Source organism: Lygodium microphyllum, chromosome 10 (assembly GCF_053477565.2).
Source record: "Lygodium microphyllum isolate KBCC chromosome 10, Lygodium_microphyllum_v1.1.10, whole genome shotgun sequence".
NCBI classification, from domain to species: Eukaryota; Viridiplantae; Streptophyta; class Polypodiopsida; order Schizaeales; family Lygodiaceae; genus Lygodium; species Lygodium microphyllum.
In genome coordinates, this window is record NC_141144.1 from 103,092,590 (window position 1) to 103,109,678 (window position 17,089).

The 17,089-nt window shown below is 40.4% G+C and overlaps 1 protein-coding gene across 3 annotated transcripts; it reads left to right on the forward strand.

The window, feature by feature from the left end:
- The first annotated feature begins 1,317 nt into the window (after positions 1–1,317).
- LOC148030369 (acyl-coenzyme A oxidase 3, peroxisomal-like) lies at positions 1,318–6,549 on the forward strand. 3 transcript variants are annotated; one of them, XM_087686693.1, is made up of 15 exons: positions 1,318–1,793; positions 2,420–2,759; positions 2,849–2,966; positions 3,069–3,176; positions 3,291–3,463; positions 3,591–3,690; positions 3,819–3,893; positions 3,972–4,102; positions 4,409–4,544; positions 4,696–4,815; positions 4,989–5,135; positions 5,250–5,354; positions 5,513–5,614; positions 5,693–5,760; positions 5,906–6,549. In XM_087686693.1, exons 1-15 carry the CDS (start codon positions 1,640–1,642, stop codon positions 6,126–6,128), a joined length of 2,100 nt encoding a protein of 699 aa, XP_087542819.1. In that variant the 5' UTR covers positions 1,318–1,639; the 3' UTR covers positions 6,129–6,549. The 3 variants fall into 3 exon arrangements, with proteins under 3 accessions (XP_087542819.1, XP_087542821.1, XP_087542820.1); XM_087686695.1 differs by lacking the exon at positions 1,318–1,793 and adding an exon at positions 1,901–2,145; XM_087686694.1 differs by lacking the exon at positions 1,318–1,793 and adding an exon at positions 2,157–2,281.
- Positions 6,550–17,089: the final 10,540 nt, after the last annotated feature.

A 17,089-nucleotide genomic window follows, 5' to 3' on the forward strand; every position in this document is an offset into this window, starting at 1 on the left:
TCCCACTTAAAAAAACCCATGTCCTCTTACCTCAGGATCGTAGGGGCTCCTAGAATTATAAACGATGCAAGATATGAAAAAATTTGCAATAGAAATTAGAAAACACTTTAACAATACATGTCATAGTAATAAGCAAAGGGAGCATGCACTTGTTTGCTATGCTGTAATGGTGAAATGAAATGTCGAGAAAGAGGGTGCCATAGGTGTGCCGATAGGAGGCAGACGAGAAGATGAGGGACGATGGAGACTTTGAGATCTACAAAGGGCATATTAACAACAACAGAGCAAAAGCTTGGCTTTATCAATCGCTTTGTGCTTCTTCATCAATTGGCCCATGATCCTTTGTGCAACAACCACTGCCAAACGAACAATCCATCCATCTCGAAACCGTTGTTGGGGGATCAAAGAGGGAGGTTGCATGTCCCTATGACACATGGTAGCTTATAGCGATGAACCTTTCTAGTTTCACCACTAACATTCTTTTGAAAAGTTTCACCATGGTAGACGCGTCATGTTAAGTCTACCACATTGCATGTTTCAATGGCGTAGTACCTCATTTGCAAGGCTATGAAAAAAGTGCAAAAGTGTGGTAGGGTAAAGGGGCCAATAGATTGTCATCTAACAATCCTCCAATATAATTTTTTTTTTCAAGTGAGTTGTATAAATGTTTTTTAATAGTTAAACTATTTATATTATGTAGAGCTCAAAGAAACAATATTGTGATTTTTTGATGTTTTTATCAAGTAGCTTTAGTTACAAACGAAAGGTTCATAAAAGAGGGGCAGTGAGGGGCCAATAGAGTGACACTCGAGGATGCATTGCTTTAGGGTTTTACAAAATCTAAAATATAAAAATTTTTACTTGGCTCAATTGTTTGACTTAAGTTAAGCTCATCTATAATTTTAAAAAATTCAAGTTATATTGTTAAGTGACTAAAAAAGTCATGTCTTTCTTGTAAAATTGTCACTCAATTGGGTTGGGGTGTGTTTTCCTCTTGGAGGGCGCTACTTTATTGGTCCCTTTACCCTAGTGGGGGCAAGGGGATTTCCTTCCCTTACTATATCCATGTGACGTCTACCGCAGTGCACTTTTCAATGGCCCAGTACCTCATTTGCGAGGGCGCGGAAGTGTGGTAATGGGAGAAGAGGGGGAATGCCCGCGAGGCTCCTCCCAAGACACCCGGGTGCAACATTGTTAGACCTGGATAGTTCGTGAAAACTGCTGCACATGCCCTCTTGGCATGAGATCTAATTTGGGGGCAGTCATTAATGTGGCCTTGATGGGAAGGCCTATTAAAAGAGAAAGACACAACCCACCGAGAACTTAGAAGGAGAGAAAGAGGTAGAGACAAAGACGACACTTAGCAAGCCAGGACTTTCCTACATTCTCTCCTCCAATTTCGTCTCTCTCTCTCTCTCTCTCTCTCTCTCTCTCTCTCTCTCTCTGTCTATATTATGCTATGTCATCCGATACCAGAAACAGGAATCAGCATACAGGAAAATTCAAGAGCAAATCCGGAAACCGGGAGCGGAATCAGCAATCAAGTAAGAGAGAGGCTTCTCGTCTTCTACCTTATCTTCTGTGCGCTTCTCTCATCAAGCAGTAGCAGGGATTCCGAATCTGTGCCTTCTTCGTAGCCATGGATCATCATCATCATCAGCGCGCTAGCTCTTGTACTGCCCGCAGGACTGCCGTCCTTGCCAAGCACTTGGCCGCCTCCGCTCCCTCATCCTTCCAGGCCGCCTTGGAGCACCAGCCTTGCCTCTATTACTCTCCTCCCGAGCTCAATTCAGGTACGCTCCCTTTCGTTCTACCCGGACTAATAACTCCTTGGCTTTTGAAAAAGCATCAGCCCCTCCTTTACCTCCTCTTTTCATTCTTCAATTATTTAGTACACTGTTCCTGCCCAACGACGTCATGGATCAATCATTCTCAATGAGAAATCAATTCTCTTCGTGTAGATGCTTGGGTTGGCTTTAGGGAGATTTTGTTCCTTGTGTCTGTGTTTTCCAATGATGAAGTGCAGTTTCGTTCTCCGATGACGTGCTGGATCATCATGGGAAATCTTCCTGCATCGATGTCGATGCTTCATCCCTAAATGACTAGCAAAATACTGAACTTTCACGCTCTCTCGATCCACAAAAAGTAATTCTGAAACTGTCAATGTAATCGCATAATTTCAAAACCAGAAATGTCTCATTGGGTCTTTCAAGAGAAAGAACAACATGGCGGCACTAATTGGAGATGTCAGTCTCATCATTGGCGTTTTGATTCATCCATAGTTAGTTCTGATAACATCTTTTTCTGTTCTCATGCTTTACATGATTTTGTCAGTTGATTTTTGAGGTTTGACATCAGATCGCCATAGTCATCATTTAAACCTTCTTAGCCATTTTTTTTGGCCTCTTGATTACATCAGAAGCACCTACTTTCAACATTCATCACATGCGGGTACTACTAGATGGCCATAATATTAAGGAGCGTGATGACATGTTTCAGTTGATGGCAAGCAATGAGCTCTTTCGATTAAAACAGGTTGGACAAGATATCTATGTCGGTGCAGACTATAATCAACCAATGGAGCATCAAAGAGAAATGACTATGAAAAGAATTCTTTTCTTGCTGAGTAGAGGGACTTTCAAAGGTTGGCTTACCAGAGACGAGACTGAATTGTTATTTTCAAGAGCTGCTATATTCGAGTGCTTTGGGATTTTTGACCATTCACTGGCAATCAAGCTTGGAGTTCATTTTCACTTGTGGTAAGAGCTCTACGTCATAGTTTAGTTGAGCAAAAAAGGAGATGATTTTTGGACCTGTATGGGTGTGCTAACTCAAGAACTCACATCAGGGGAGGTGCAATCCAGTTCCTTGGAACAGGTCGCCACCATCAGAAATGGCTGCAGCCAACTGAAGATTACATTATAAAAGGGTGCTTTGCGATGACTGAGCTTGGACATGGCAGTAACGTAAGTTCTAAAGCTCCTGTAATTGTTCTAGTGAACATTGATGATCTTGCAAATCTATGATGAGTCAACCTGGCTATATGAAGTTTGTGCGATTGTGAATAGGTTCGTGGCATTGAGACAATCGCTACCTATGATGCATCAACTCAAGAATTTATCATAAATACGCCATCTGAATCGGCTCAAAAGTACTGGATTGGTGGAGCTGCAAATGTAAATGTGTTTTCATGTCGTCACATTTCCTGTTTGTTTATTTTTTGATCTTATTGTTTCTAGTTTTCAACTTTCATTCTTTCTTGTCTCAACTTTCATTCTTTCTTGTCTCAGGATGCAACCCATGCAGTTGTTTTCTCACAGCTCCGCATTGGCGGTAGAGACGAAGGTGTTCATGCTTTTATTGTGCAGATACGAGATGCTAGAGGAAGAGCGTGTCCTGGAGTTAGAATAGCTGATTGTGGCCATAAGATAGGGTTGAATGGGGTTGACAATGGAAGATTATGGTAATCATTACAGGCGCATTTTGTTGTCAGTGCATATGAAAGCAGTGCTGCTCAGTTCCCAAGATAAGAAGGTTCAAGGTTTAAATCAGCTGATTGATTCATCTTCTTCCAATTGTCATTCTGTCAGGTTTGACAAAGTACGCATCCCTCGTGAGAATCTACTCAATTCTGTAGCTGATGTGACACAAAGTGGAGATTACATCAGTGCTATAAAGGATCCTGATCAAGTGAGCATTTTATCCTTCCAGGAAACTTGAAAAAGTGTGCTTTTATTGGATCCTCCGTGTATAATTCCATTCAGAAGGAGTCTACTGTACTCTTTTAATCTGAGAACTTTTCTGTGCATCCAATACAGAGATTTGGTGCCTTTATGGCCCCTCTTACATCTGGCCGTGTTACCATTGCGGTTAGTGCAGTTTATGAGTCCAAGGTATCACATGAATTTTTGCAAAGTATTCTGTTTTTTTAAGAAAAGCAAAGTTTTCACCTGTAAGTTCTGTTTTGTCAGATTGGGTTGGCTACTGCTATCCGGTATGCACTGACAAGACGAGCTTTCTCTCTCAGTCCAACTGGTCCTGAGGTGCTGCTCCTTGACTACCCAAGTCACCAAAGGCGTCTACTGCCCTTACTAGCTAAAACGTAAGTTCTTGTTCCAGTGTTTGTGTAGCATGCTGCAATTATCATTCACCAATGTGATAGTGCAGGCATGGTCTGTATAACTATTTGGATGCATGTGTACTTTGTACATGTGCACAGGAACGTACGGATATTCATCCGATGCATGCATGCTGTAGGATCATTTCTGCCTGTTGTGGGTGTCCTGATAGCTCTGTAACATTGCATCTGTGCATTATATGCTGCAGCTGGTCGTTTTTCATTGGTTGTTTATGACTGCCCAATGATGGCTTTGTACATGGTCGCCTTTACATGCATTTCTCTATGTAGGTATGGCTTGAGCTTTGCAGCAGTCGAACTGAAGAAAATATATGTGAATCGAGCACTTGCTGACGCAAAGACAATGCATGTGCTTTCAAGCGGTTACAAGGCAATGTTTTCTTGGCACAACATGAGAGCTTTACAGGTGAATGATTGAATGCCTGTTTACTTTCCTTTTCTCTGTTGTCTTAGGATGCTGGTTCTTTCAATTTGGTAGAAGATGGCTGACAGTCTGCAGTTATCTCTCTTTGGGGCTTTTGCCATTCTCTTTTTGGGGGCTGGGGGTTGATCAACAGGAATGCCGAGAAGCATGTGGAGGTCAAGGTTTGAAAACAGAAAATAGGATAGGTCAGCTCAAAGCAGAGTTTGATGTGCAGCTAACCTTTGAAGGTGATAACAATGTCCTCATGCAGCAGGTATGTCTCCATACTTAAATGCCACTCCCATTGACTTTGCCTTTGTTCAACACCAAAGTGACAAAAACATTTTGTTTGTTCACTAGATTCAGTTTTCCTACGTTAAATGGTGTTCTCTCTCAAGAAAAGATATTTTGTATTGTTTAGTGACAATCTATGTTCCACTTTCACAGGTGAGTAAGGCATTGTTAGCGGAGTACCTTGCTTGTCAGAAGAGAAAGAAGCCATTTCAAGGTCTTGGCCTGGAACATATGAATGGGCGCCTACCTTCAATCTCAAAATCAACAGAGAGTTCGGTTTTACGAGGCAGAGATTTCCATGTACAGTGCTTAGCAATTGAACTATTCACAACTTTTTTATTGCACATTTGCTATGATATCTTTACCGCTTCACACCTACTTTCTGACTTCAGTTCATCGTTTTGTGCGGTCTAGCTGACTTTGTTCCGCTTACGAGAGCGAGACTTGCTGGAAAGGCTGGCAGCACAGCTTTCTTTGAAAACCGCAAAAGGATTGTCGGTGACAGATGCTTTATCAACAGTACGTATCCTTTGCCTCACAAGATTGGACAAAGTTTATAAACTGCTAAATGCAGGAAAAGCTGTTCACACCCTCTGTGATACCTTTCTTCAAATGATCTAATCACGGCCTCTGTTGAACGCCATTCAAATGGCTCACGGTCGAATGATTCTGTGCAGAGTTATCACCTTGCTGAAGATTTAGGTCTTGCTTTTTCTGAAAGATCTGTCTTGGACACTTTTACAGTAGTAGAGGAGAATCAGTCAGAAGCTTCAATGAAGGTGAGTTCTTCTGGGGTTCTGTGTAGGGAGTACTGTCAGAAATTAGATGGGAAATTTCTCACTGTATGTTTTGTGCAGGCTATATTGGATCTTTTACGAGCATTGTATGTTCTCAGTGCAGTCGATGAAAATCCAGTTTTTCTTAGGTGAGCAGTCTAATAATTCTTGGCGTGTTTGAGGAGCATTTCCATTGTAAGAGAGCAGAGTCTTCCATATTGCCATGCTCCTTGCTCACAAACGTGCAATTTGTAGACCATACAATATGTCTGATATGCTTTGTCTTTTGAACAGGTATGGCTACATTTCACCTCAGCAAGCCCAAGCCATTCAGAGAGAGATAACACAGCTCTGTGCTGAGCTGCGGCCGCATGCATTGGCCCTGGTGAATTCCTTTGGATTGCCGCAGTCATTGCTTGGCCCGATTGCTTTTGATTGGATCAAAAATGACTCATGGGAGAATGTAGCAGCAGCTCGTACAGAGACAGTTGGGTCGAGTGCACTGGCAATTGTATAAAGACGCTCGCAAGCAAAGCAGGTCGTGGCCGCGTTAATGGGCATTCTTCAACCCTGATCATAAAATAAAACATAAGACTGTGATAGGATGTCGAAGGAATTGTAAAGGTAGTGATAATGGACAAAAGTCCCAGTAGAAGGGATCCTTTGTCAAGGCGTCGAATCTCGATTACGATACAAGCTCCTAGGAATACAAGGAATCATGATTCATGAACCGCATGATGATGCCACCAAACCCAACAATGAGCTGTAGCCTGTCAATATCAAAAGCATCTTACTTTACAAAAGCATGTACCTTAAGATGTCCATTCAGCCCACATGACCATTACATGAACAATACAGTAGGTAGGGAGGACCTAATTTCGTTTGCATTAATTTTGAGTGAAGAAAAACTTGGTAGCGAATCACTCAATTTTTGTCTATTCTGGATCAATTTTGTGCTTGCCCACGTGATTGTTTGTATGCTATTGCTCTTTTTCTATGGTTTGAACATGCTTTAAATTGTGTCAAGCCATCTTCACAAATAGTATGCATATAATAAATATCTTCAGAAGCTAGATACTCAAAGTACTCAAATAAAAGTTTAATGAAGGCCAATGATCAAGGATGAACTGAATAATGGTGAATAGATTTACATAATGTACATGTGTTAATCATCTGCATCAACTCTTAAGGCTAACAATAACACAAATGCTCTCGTGTCCATGTAACTAAGGCACCAACATGGAGGTCCCCCCTCTTCCATGTATTGACATGTGACAAGGGGATTTCTATGCGACGACAAGGTGCGAGAACACGTATGCATCTTGGTCATGTGTATACACAATAACCTCCATATATCTTCTAGTGGTACTAAGTTGTGCAAAGTATACCACACCAACCATAACTAGACTATGAACATTAAAGTGGGTACCATGCCCATCAACATGGTCTACTAGTAGTTTACCATGGTGTAATATAGTAGGTAGTAGTCCAATGCAATGTGCTAGGTAGTAGTCCACTCCCTTTGGGTTGTCCTCCTCAACAATGATGCTAGATATCCAATTGAAAACATGCCACTAGGTGCATTGTACTTCTCAATGTACAAAGAAAGATAAAGAGTAATCTATAGAGCACTCATAGCATGACCAAGAGGATCCAACACAAACATTTAAATATCAACCCACTTGCACATCATGGAATCCATCCAATCACCATCTATCCACGATGTACATCAGCATATACATCACAATGTGCAAATGGAGGGTTCATGGTAATTAATAAGCCTACTAGAATGGAAATCCAATGTGCTTGCAAATAAATATTCAAAAGTATCATTAACACACACATGATTTGATTTACATTTTTCAAAAGCATCAAGTGTTATGTACCTACTACTAGTGACAATCATGCCTTGTAGATCTATCAATACCATTAATGTACCAAAAGAAATGACACCACTTTCCCTCTACAAGTTGCTAATAAGTGGTATCCATAGTGGGGGAATTATATTGCTTACAATATTACACAACATCCTAAGCATATGAAGTGCTCTATAGGTAAGTGAGGATATTGTAAGAGGTATTTTGTTTCTCTTTCTTCTATAATTTTCTAATGTTCACATATGTATTCTTTCTATTTAAACAATCATAAGTTTTTTCGATCATGTTTTAAATTTAGGGTTTAAGAGAACATGTTTGTCATGCATATTTGCAGTTTAGGGTTCTACGTAGAGGAATCGTTTATAAGGTCATGTAACAACATATGTACTTTGTAGGTTCATGTGTCAATTGCCACATTAGTAAGCACACTAGGGTTTAGGCTATAGCCACCTCTCTCTATGTAGACTCATTGGACACTATGTGCATCTAGTGGCATTTTTGATCATGTGAAAGGGAGTTGGTAAGTTGCAGAATTTGCAAAGAAATGTGTTGTTTTCTACACTGTTAAACACTTTGCGGGTTTCTATAATCCATTTTTTATTTTTTCATGTTAATTTTCTAAGTTTATAGTCTACTTTTCTCTTTTTGATTTTTTAAAAAATGGGCATGATTATAGTTGCATTGGTTATTGTTGGGCCTATATTAACTTACACTATAATGGCTTGCATTTTTAGCAATTACTTGTAAGAAAAGGTGGGATGACATGATGAAAAACAAAAGATTGCTATTATATTATGTACACTGTATATACTATCACGAGGGGATCTTGATCCTCGTCCATAACTTGTCTTTCCCAAGGTGTGAGACCCATGGGCACTATTGAGACATGCATGATAGAAATGTCTCCTATCTACATCTAGTTAAAATTTGTACTTTGACTTGTACTTTATAATGATATCCATGATTTGATAGAAATGTCTCCTATCTACATCTAGTTAAAATTTGTACTTTGACTTGTACTTTATAATGATATCCAAGATTTGATAGCTTAGATTTCTTTCATTTTGTATGCAAGCCATGTTTCTTTTGGAATGCTCATCTTTCTACTACTAGTGATTTTTGCGCATCAACGTTTAGCAATGTTGATCTATCGAACATGACCTTTAGTTTCATTACTTTAGGTACTTCAATATCTTCAATTTCTCCTTCTATTTGTTGTACTATCTATATGGTTTCACATAGTGTTGTGCCCCCTAGTCTTGTGCCCTCCAAGCAACATCCAAACGTACATGGGGTCAAAGAAAAAATAGTTCCATAGACATTCAATTTTGCATTGTTAGACTTGTTGGCTTGCACCATTACTACTATGGAATTGCAAAGAGTTAATACTATTTGACAATATTGAGCTTGTAGGATCTAACCATTCTCTTTCTTCTAGCTTGATGCAAATTATATATGTAATGGACGATGATGAAGCATTTTCTTATATGTAATCAATAAAACTTCTAAAATTATTAGCAATGCATCAATTAGCAGGAATAAACAAGTTCCTAGCATGGTTACAAAGTCACTTAAAAATATATAAGTCTATCACACTGCTTCAAAAGTAAAGGTTTTAAAGTTTCCTTTTAGACATATTTTACATATATATAAGGGTGACATTTAAAGGGTTTATTCACAAATTGAATAGGAAAATGATGTGTTCTATTCGTGGAAAATTCACAGATAAGGATTGTTAAAAAAAATAGGAAATAAATGCATATAATAAGGTAGAGGGTTTACATATAGTGAACCTGCCGAGCTAGTAGGAGTGCAAGGCATTAGGGCCAAAAACACTTCCAAACATGCACTTTTGTTAATCACGGGATTAAGAAACAAGCCAAAGAGAGTTTGCCACATGTGCAAGAATATGGTATTCTTGTCTCCTCTTTTTTAGAGATAGTGGAGTCCATTTCGTGATTCTCTCTTCTTTTTTAGCAAAAATCCCCAAAGTCTGACATGTTTTGGAGTCCCAAAGACCTTATTTACCCACAAATCTAATAAAATACATGACAGAGATGTGATGAAATTAATATTGAGTTTTTTGAAATTCGGGAGATCTTTCAATATTCTTTTTGGCGCCCAATACATATTCATTTGTGTTCTTGACGCTACTTTTTAGTTCAATCACACCTCTTTGAGCTTCTTTCTCTGCGCTTTCATTCTTTTCATGGCTTCCTCTAGGCGCCCTTATCGTTTAATACACTCTTGCACAGTCTAGCCAGGGGATAGATGGAAATTGGGAGCCCAAAACCTTTACTGTAAACGATTGGGTTGCCATGCTGCCATCTTGCAAGGGCTCTCATAAGGTGAAAAGAAGAAAACGAGATGATATAAAACATCACTGGAAGGGGCGTATCATTGCCTTCAAAATTATGCCCGAAGGGTGGTTTGTCAAGGTGCAACATGTTTATATGGCCAAGGATATGCACTTGCCTCCAAAAGAACGTGTTCCCCAACAAACACATTGTAAGTTATTAGTTGAATAACGTATGCAATTCTTTTCCATTTAGGCAAGTACTAACAACCGATTCATCATTGCAGATATCTTTCCGTCAACAAGTATTGAACGGCAACCTGTGGAAAGCCTAAGTGGGACTTTCCATGCCATTCATAAGGTATTGGCAGACATTATTTATGCTGATCAAACTGTGTCTTTTTTTAATGAATGCAAGGTTTTTATATATTATGCACAGTATGTGGTTCCCTCTAGAGCGGATAGGTATAGGCATATCGAAGATTTTCCATTCCCAAGTCTTTCATCTCTAAACTGGGAGATTCCTGACAAGGCAATGGTGCAGAGTTTCAAATTCAAAATATCTCAGGATATTCAAAAGTCCATGATAGCTGAAAGGATCTCAAGAAGAATACGTTTATCATGGTTTGTACCCCTCCGTATCTTCGTGGCTTGCTTCAAAACAACAAATTTACAAAGAACGAAGGTATCCTGGCTAAGTAGAAACTATTCGGAAGAGGATTTGGACAACACTATAGGGACGCTTTGGAAATCTAGAGAGTGCGACCATAAGGGTGATATCTTGAGGTGCAGTGCATGCCCTCAATCCTTGGCTTTGGCTTACAGTATCCCTCGCCAAACTCTTTCTTTGGGCTTTGATTACAGGAGATACAAACTAATATTGGGTATTTGGGTTCCCTTGGATTTTGATACAGATTGCACACCGTATAAACTTGTGGTGCATGTTTTGCCACATGAAGAAGCAAAGGAGGTGAATGTTACTTCCAATTGGAGTCTGAAAGATGTGAGGGATACCTTGGAATTGCTAGACAATAAATCCCCTAGATATAAGTTCAAAGTGAATGGCATAACAATTGGCAAAAGAGCGGAGCGCTCTTTCTCTTGTACGAGTTGTTTGTCTCCCACAATTGTGAGTTTTGAGCCTTGAGAACGAAAACTTTGCAGGAATTTATCTTAATTGAGTGACTGTCCTTAAGATATTTCTTAGTGGGAACTCATAAGCTATCATGAAGCAAGTTGCCTTTCGAATGTATAGAAATAAATGTACATTACATTCGATTTATAAGTGAAAAAGAAGTTCATTACATCATGAGATACAAAAATGTCATATAAATGTAGGTTTGTGGCTTCTTTATCGATTTCTTCAAAGATGTTTTTTCTCAAAGGGCCTTTCTTCTTTGATTGTTGAAAGAATTTCACCTTCACAGGTACTCTCTTTTCTTGGGGCTTAAGAGGGGATGGATCAAATTTCAAAGGAGAAAGCGTTGGGATTCCTTTTATTTTAGACTCGGCAGCAGTGGTCTTTGTGGCTGACTTGCCATTGCCCTTGCCCTTGCCATTGTCGTTACCATTGCCTTTGCCCTTTCCGTTGCCATTGCCATTACCATTGCCTTTGCCCTTTCCCTTGCTTGTGCCCTTGGCCTTTGAAGTTTTGGGAGGAAGAGGAGAGTCAGGATCATATGGTGTGATTTCCTTGTCCAAAATCAACTCAATGCATCTCTCGCTTATCCACCAAACATACAAATCAGGATAGTCTCTACACTGTAAGAATAAATGTTATAAGTTAGTGAAAAGACATCATGATAAGGGTCACACAAAAATCAAATGAAATTAATAACTTACATTCACTCCTTCTATTTGTAGCAACTTTGAATCCACTCTTCCACAAATATTTGATATAACTCTCCATCCACAAGAATGCACATCACTTTGCAATGGTACTTGTTGTAGAAGAAACATATAAGGCTTTTTAGGATCAGCAAGATCCTCATATGTAGTATCCAAAAACGTAGAAACAAGTCTACCAGCACTACAAAAGGAAGCTTTGTTAGTTCAAAATATAATTTGTAAATATAATCAAAGCAAGTAATTTTCTTTCAACATACATTCGTGCTTGGCCATGAACACCGCTGAGAGAGTTCATAAAGATAATTTCTCTAGTAAGACAGTTGATATAGATAAGACTCCAATGCCCTCTACAAATTCAAAATAGAGGTGACCAGAAGGGTGAAAACAAATGAATATAAATTTTTCTCTATAGAAAAGAAAAATACATTTCTATATAAGGAAAAAATATGTGGTAATTTGTCACACTATCAAAAGTACGAAAAAATGGTGCAATATTAGACCCAGATCTTGCAAAAAGTTCCACTGAGTGAAGTGGATCAACAACATATATGGCTCTACGGATATCAGGAGTGAGAGAGGAGACGAATGCCCTATAGTCAATAGCAAAAGCTATTTGAATCGATCAAAATCAATACAAATTACATATGAAATATACTTGAACCTATAAGCCTTACCTTATGCAACAAAAAAAAACGGAATCAAATAGTGGACATCCCTTTTCTCCAACATGGGCTTGTCCTCGGGAGATATACTAAGATAATCCTCCTTCTTAGGTTCCGTAGAAACATTCACAAGTATTTGCCCATACACTTTACCCATCCTCTCGTAGAAGTTGATGGGACCAAGTGATGCGATTTTCCTCTTGTAAACTTCGTCTTCAGTTTCCAAGACCTCCTGCCTTTTTCCTTTCAAGATAGACTCCTACTGAGTGGCACCCCTTGTAGAGTAAAGTTGAGTGACATTCTCGACCTTTGGCCTTTCCTAGACAATTTCGGGGGAACGTTAAGGATATCATAGGCTTTTTGATCGATGGAAGGCAAGGGCCTCAACACTTTATCGAACCTATACCTGATTCTACTGATCATGCTAAAATCTTTATTCATTAGGGTAATTCTATGAGCATGCGCAGCGGCAATGTAAGCATTGTTCATGAAATCAATGAGAAAATCTTCTGCCGCCTCTTGTAGAGCAAGAATTGCTGAGAGTTGCTACTTCTTATGAAGACCAAAGACAGTTGCCACTCTAGACAATCTGTCAGAGATTTCTTTTACAACTCTTATGAAAGCAGTCTTTGGAATCATGTGCTCTGTGGCTTTCTGGGCTTTTCTAATCTCACTGAAACACCTCTGCATGTAGAAGAACTGAGACTTCCTCTTTTTCTTTTGTGGCTTGGGAGGCTCACTAGCTGTCTGCAGAGCAAAAGTAGGCTCGAGTGCAATTAGAGGGGATGAATCCTTCACAGGGGAAGCCTCACCCTTAGCTTCTTCAACTTCAAGAGAAGAAACATTCTCTGCACTAGAATACTTTAACTCCATGGAAGATGCTTGGCCAACACCTGGTGTAGGGGGGATCTCTGTGGCAATATCCTCTGGGGCCTCTGATGGCCCAGCCTCAGCAATATTTGAAGGGAGTTCCTCCTCAGATTCATCAAATTGTAACTTCCTTCTACCCCCAATGTTCTTCCAATCTACATAAACTTTTATTGCAGTTTGCCTTGTCCTTGCCATGCAGAGGAGGAAATAAAAGAGCCAAAAAGACAAAAGAGAGATAGGAATTTTCTAGAAAATTTGACAAGATAGCATTTACTTGGTGGGTAGCAGGCACGATACGACGCGAGGAGGAACAAACGCAGAAGACGGATCTGAGCGTTCGGGCTGTATCGGAGACGAGCACAATAGATGCGAAAGCAAAGAACTCCAATGCCCGTGAAAAGCCAGCCCGATATGACACGAGAGGGCAATAACATGGACCACTGAAAGACGCCCTCGCTCTGTATCGAACAAGGGGCCACGAAACGGCACGATAGGAGGAAACCGGGAAAGACGTAGAAGCATCCTCGCTCCGTATCGGGCAAGGGAAACCAATACAACGCGACAGGAGAGGAACACAATAAGCGCAGAAGTGGGATCACTCTGTATCGGGCAAGCACGACATGAGAGCTCAAAAGAATGTAAAGTGTACACGTAAGCAAAAGGGTCCCTTATATACCCTCGTCAACCATGCCACGTGTTGTGACACGTGTCTCGCATTAATTGTGCCACGTGTCCGCCTAACGTCTATATGCCAAGTGTCAACTAACGATCGGGCCACGTGTCGTTTTGCCACATGCCTTGCTGACGTGTCTCATCCCACATGTTGTTTGCCACGTGTCGCACCTCGGTTTTGCCATGTGTCGTATCATGGCAGTGCCATGTGTCTTGGCCTAACGACTAGTACCACGTGTCGGTGCCCAACGGCTAGTGCCACCTGGCATAATTGCATGCCCTATATAAGGAGGTGTTGGTCATCTCTACGGCTTTTTTGGCTGCCTTTTCGGACTTCTTCGTTCGTCTCTCGATAAGGCATGAGGGCGAGTGTTCGTTTTTTTCGGGTTTGCCTTCTCACGTCGTTTCGGGCATAGCCTTCTCCTTGTCTCAATTCAGCGCAGCCTTTTGCTTTCCCAGATTCTCGTTCGTTTCCGTTCGTCTTTGACTATTTGTTGTTGTACTTTTCACCATACAGCGTGAGTAGCAACATACGTCTTTAGCGTTTGCGTCTCATTGCGCCGTATCGTGCAGGCCTTGAAAATATGTCTGAACCTAGAGATTTTGAGGGCTCTAAGGTTCTGCCAGGGAGAGTAGGAAAAGGAGAAGGCTTTCTACAGGCTCAAGGGCTTCAACATGTGATGAGCCTGCGCATTCTGTTTCTTCCCCATGCTCCACCACCAATGTTAGAATGCCAAGGACATCTCCATGGAAGGGAAAGTCTACAATGAGATTTCTTGGAGTATTAGAGCTTACTGATGTCACTCCATCAGAGAGGCTTCTTGACTTTATCCTTCAGAATGGCATGGATCTCTCTTTCTATGGAGTTGTTAAGAATGTCTTTAATCCTGATTGGGATCTTGACAGTGTTTTGCAATATTGTAAAAAATATTTTTTGGATGACTTTTTGGAGTTTGAAAATCTAGCAGGTCCTACTATTGAAGTTGATACAAAGGAATATGTCCATGTTCCTATTGGGTTAATAGGCAATGAAAAGTCAGTGTTTACTAGGAGGTGTGGTGCCCACTCTCTGGACAGGTTTTATGCAAGAGACATATTGTGCTCCACTCATTCCAAGAACTGCAAGATTATGTCAAAGTCTGTTGCTTTTATTGTTTTCACCCTTGTCAAATATCCTATGAAAGTTGATGAGCAACAGTTAGAAGGAGCAAAGTCTGCTAGCTTTTGTATGTTAGATGACCTGGCAGATGAAAAGGAAACATAGGTTATATTTTGTCGAGACACACATGCATATAAATACATTCATTTTGAGCCTCTAGGTGGGCTTGGGCAGAGTACCTTCATACCATGGGTGAGTGCAAACTTCTATTGAGCCTCTAGGTGGGCTTGGGCAGAGTACCTTCATACCATGGGTGAGTGCAAACTTCTATTGAGCACTAAGTCTCAGATACAGGTACATAGTGGTGAGGTTTTTTTTTCTAAAAAAAATGATTGGTCACTCTAAAGCCACATGGGCATTATCTTCTCTTCCATCCACTTTCGCCTCTGCTCATTACAGATTGTAGCGATGGTAGATTCCCTCTGCTCCTGAGCGTGTGCGAAAGGAGCTTTCTCATAGCTCTCAATTGCACCCTTATGCTTGTCAAGGGCCTGCTCCCTCTCCTTCACTCTCGGGTTTGGAACTCCTTCTTCTATAAGACAGTCACATGCTTCTTCTCCAGGGTAAGCTTGATCTCGACAAAATGCTATTCCATGAGCTGCCATCATTCTAAACATTTTTGCTACTTCCCTTCACCTCCAACAACTTTGGAAAGTTTCTTATTGAGGGCTGAAATGATGAACGGGTTGCCTCTTACCCATCCAACCTCCAATCCTCACTAAGAGAACTAAAGAGGGGCACCACCTAGCCAAAGGGAGGATGGGCTAGGACATCCCTTTTCTCAAAGAGAATCAAAAGAACCAAGACACAAATTTACAAGAGAGAATATATGTACTAGACACCATATTAGAATATGAGAGAGAGAGAGATGAGAGGAGAGGGAGACAAAAGGAGAAGAGGTAGAGGAAGCTTGCCATTATGTATTCATGGAATGAGAAGATGAGAAGAGAGGGAGACAAGAGGAGAAGAGGTAGAGGAAGCTTGCCATTATGCTACATAACAAAAGAACTTACTCATAGCTTACCTCAAAGAGATGGACTAGCATGAGGGTGTTCTAGAGTGCTCTCATGTGCTTGTCATTATCATTATTCCTCCCATTGTCCTTCTTTACATCTCCATGGGGTCCTTATATAGCCTCCACGAGGGATTAGATTAAGCTAATTTTCTTGATTAACATAATCCTAGATGATATATGGCATCTTTGAAAATATGGAGAATAGTGGATGATGGGACAAGTCCCCACCTTGGTCATCATGCAAGAAGCCAAGGGTGGTGGTAGACCAAATAGAGAAAGGGAGCTAGATTACAAGAGGTGGGTGCCCAAAGCACATTATTATAATATATTTACAAGAAGGATAGAATGAAAAGTTGGTGTGGTGAAAGAGAGAAGATAATTGCATGTAGCCAGCAGTCTGCACCTTTGTAACTTCAAATCGGTGAAGAATCTGGAAAAAGTTTCTTCTACAACTTTGTAGACCAGGTTAAAACTGATTGGGTAGCATGGGAATTTTCTTGAAATTTGCATTTCCTTGGGAGTTATTGAGATTATAAAAAATGGATTCCAAAAGTTGCTTTGACTTTAGTCCCCCATATATATATAAATACATATAAGCATGTGACAGAAGGGGTCCATGCTTGTAAGCTTTTGTGTAAGATCCAAATAACACCATGATGTGGATATTGACTTGTGTACTAGGGCGAGGTGTCCTCTAATGATGGTGATAGATTCCAAATCTTAGTGATGCAAGCAGAACCCATGCGTAGTTGGAGGCTAGTCCTTTGAAAAATTTATGCACTCACTCAACTCCTAGGTGTAATCTATTTCCATCTTCACTAAGATAACCATCCCTTTTAACCTTTACATTGACATCCCTCCTAAGAACTTGTTCCCCCCATTTTCTAGAGTTATCATAATCGAGAAGCAATGTAGCATATCTAATGCTTGAAGAGTAAACCCAAAGTGATATGGTAAGGCTCTTTGTAGGGGTTTTGGCCAAATTTTGTGGTAAAAATCCGGTTTGTAAAAAACCCGGATCACTTACCTTCTTAGTCTCTGTGTATGTTTGCTCCACATTATCATAGCATGCGTCTGAC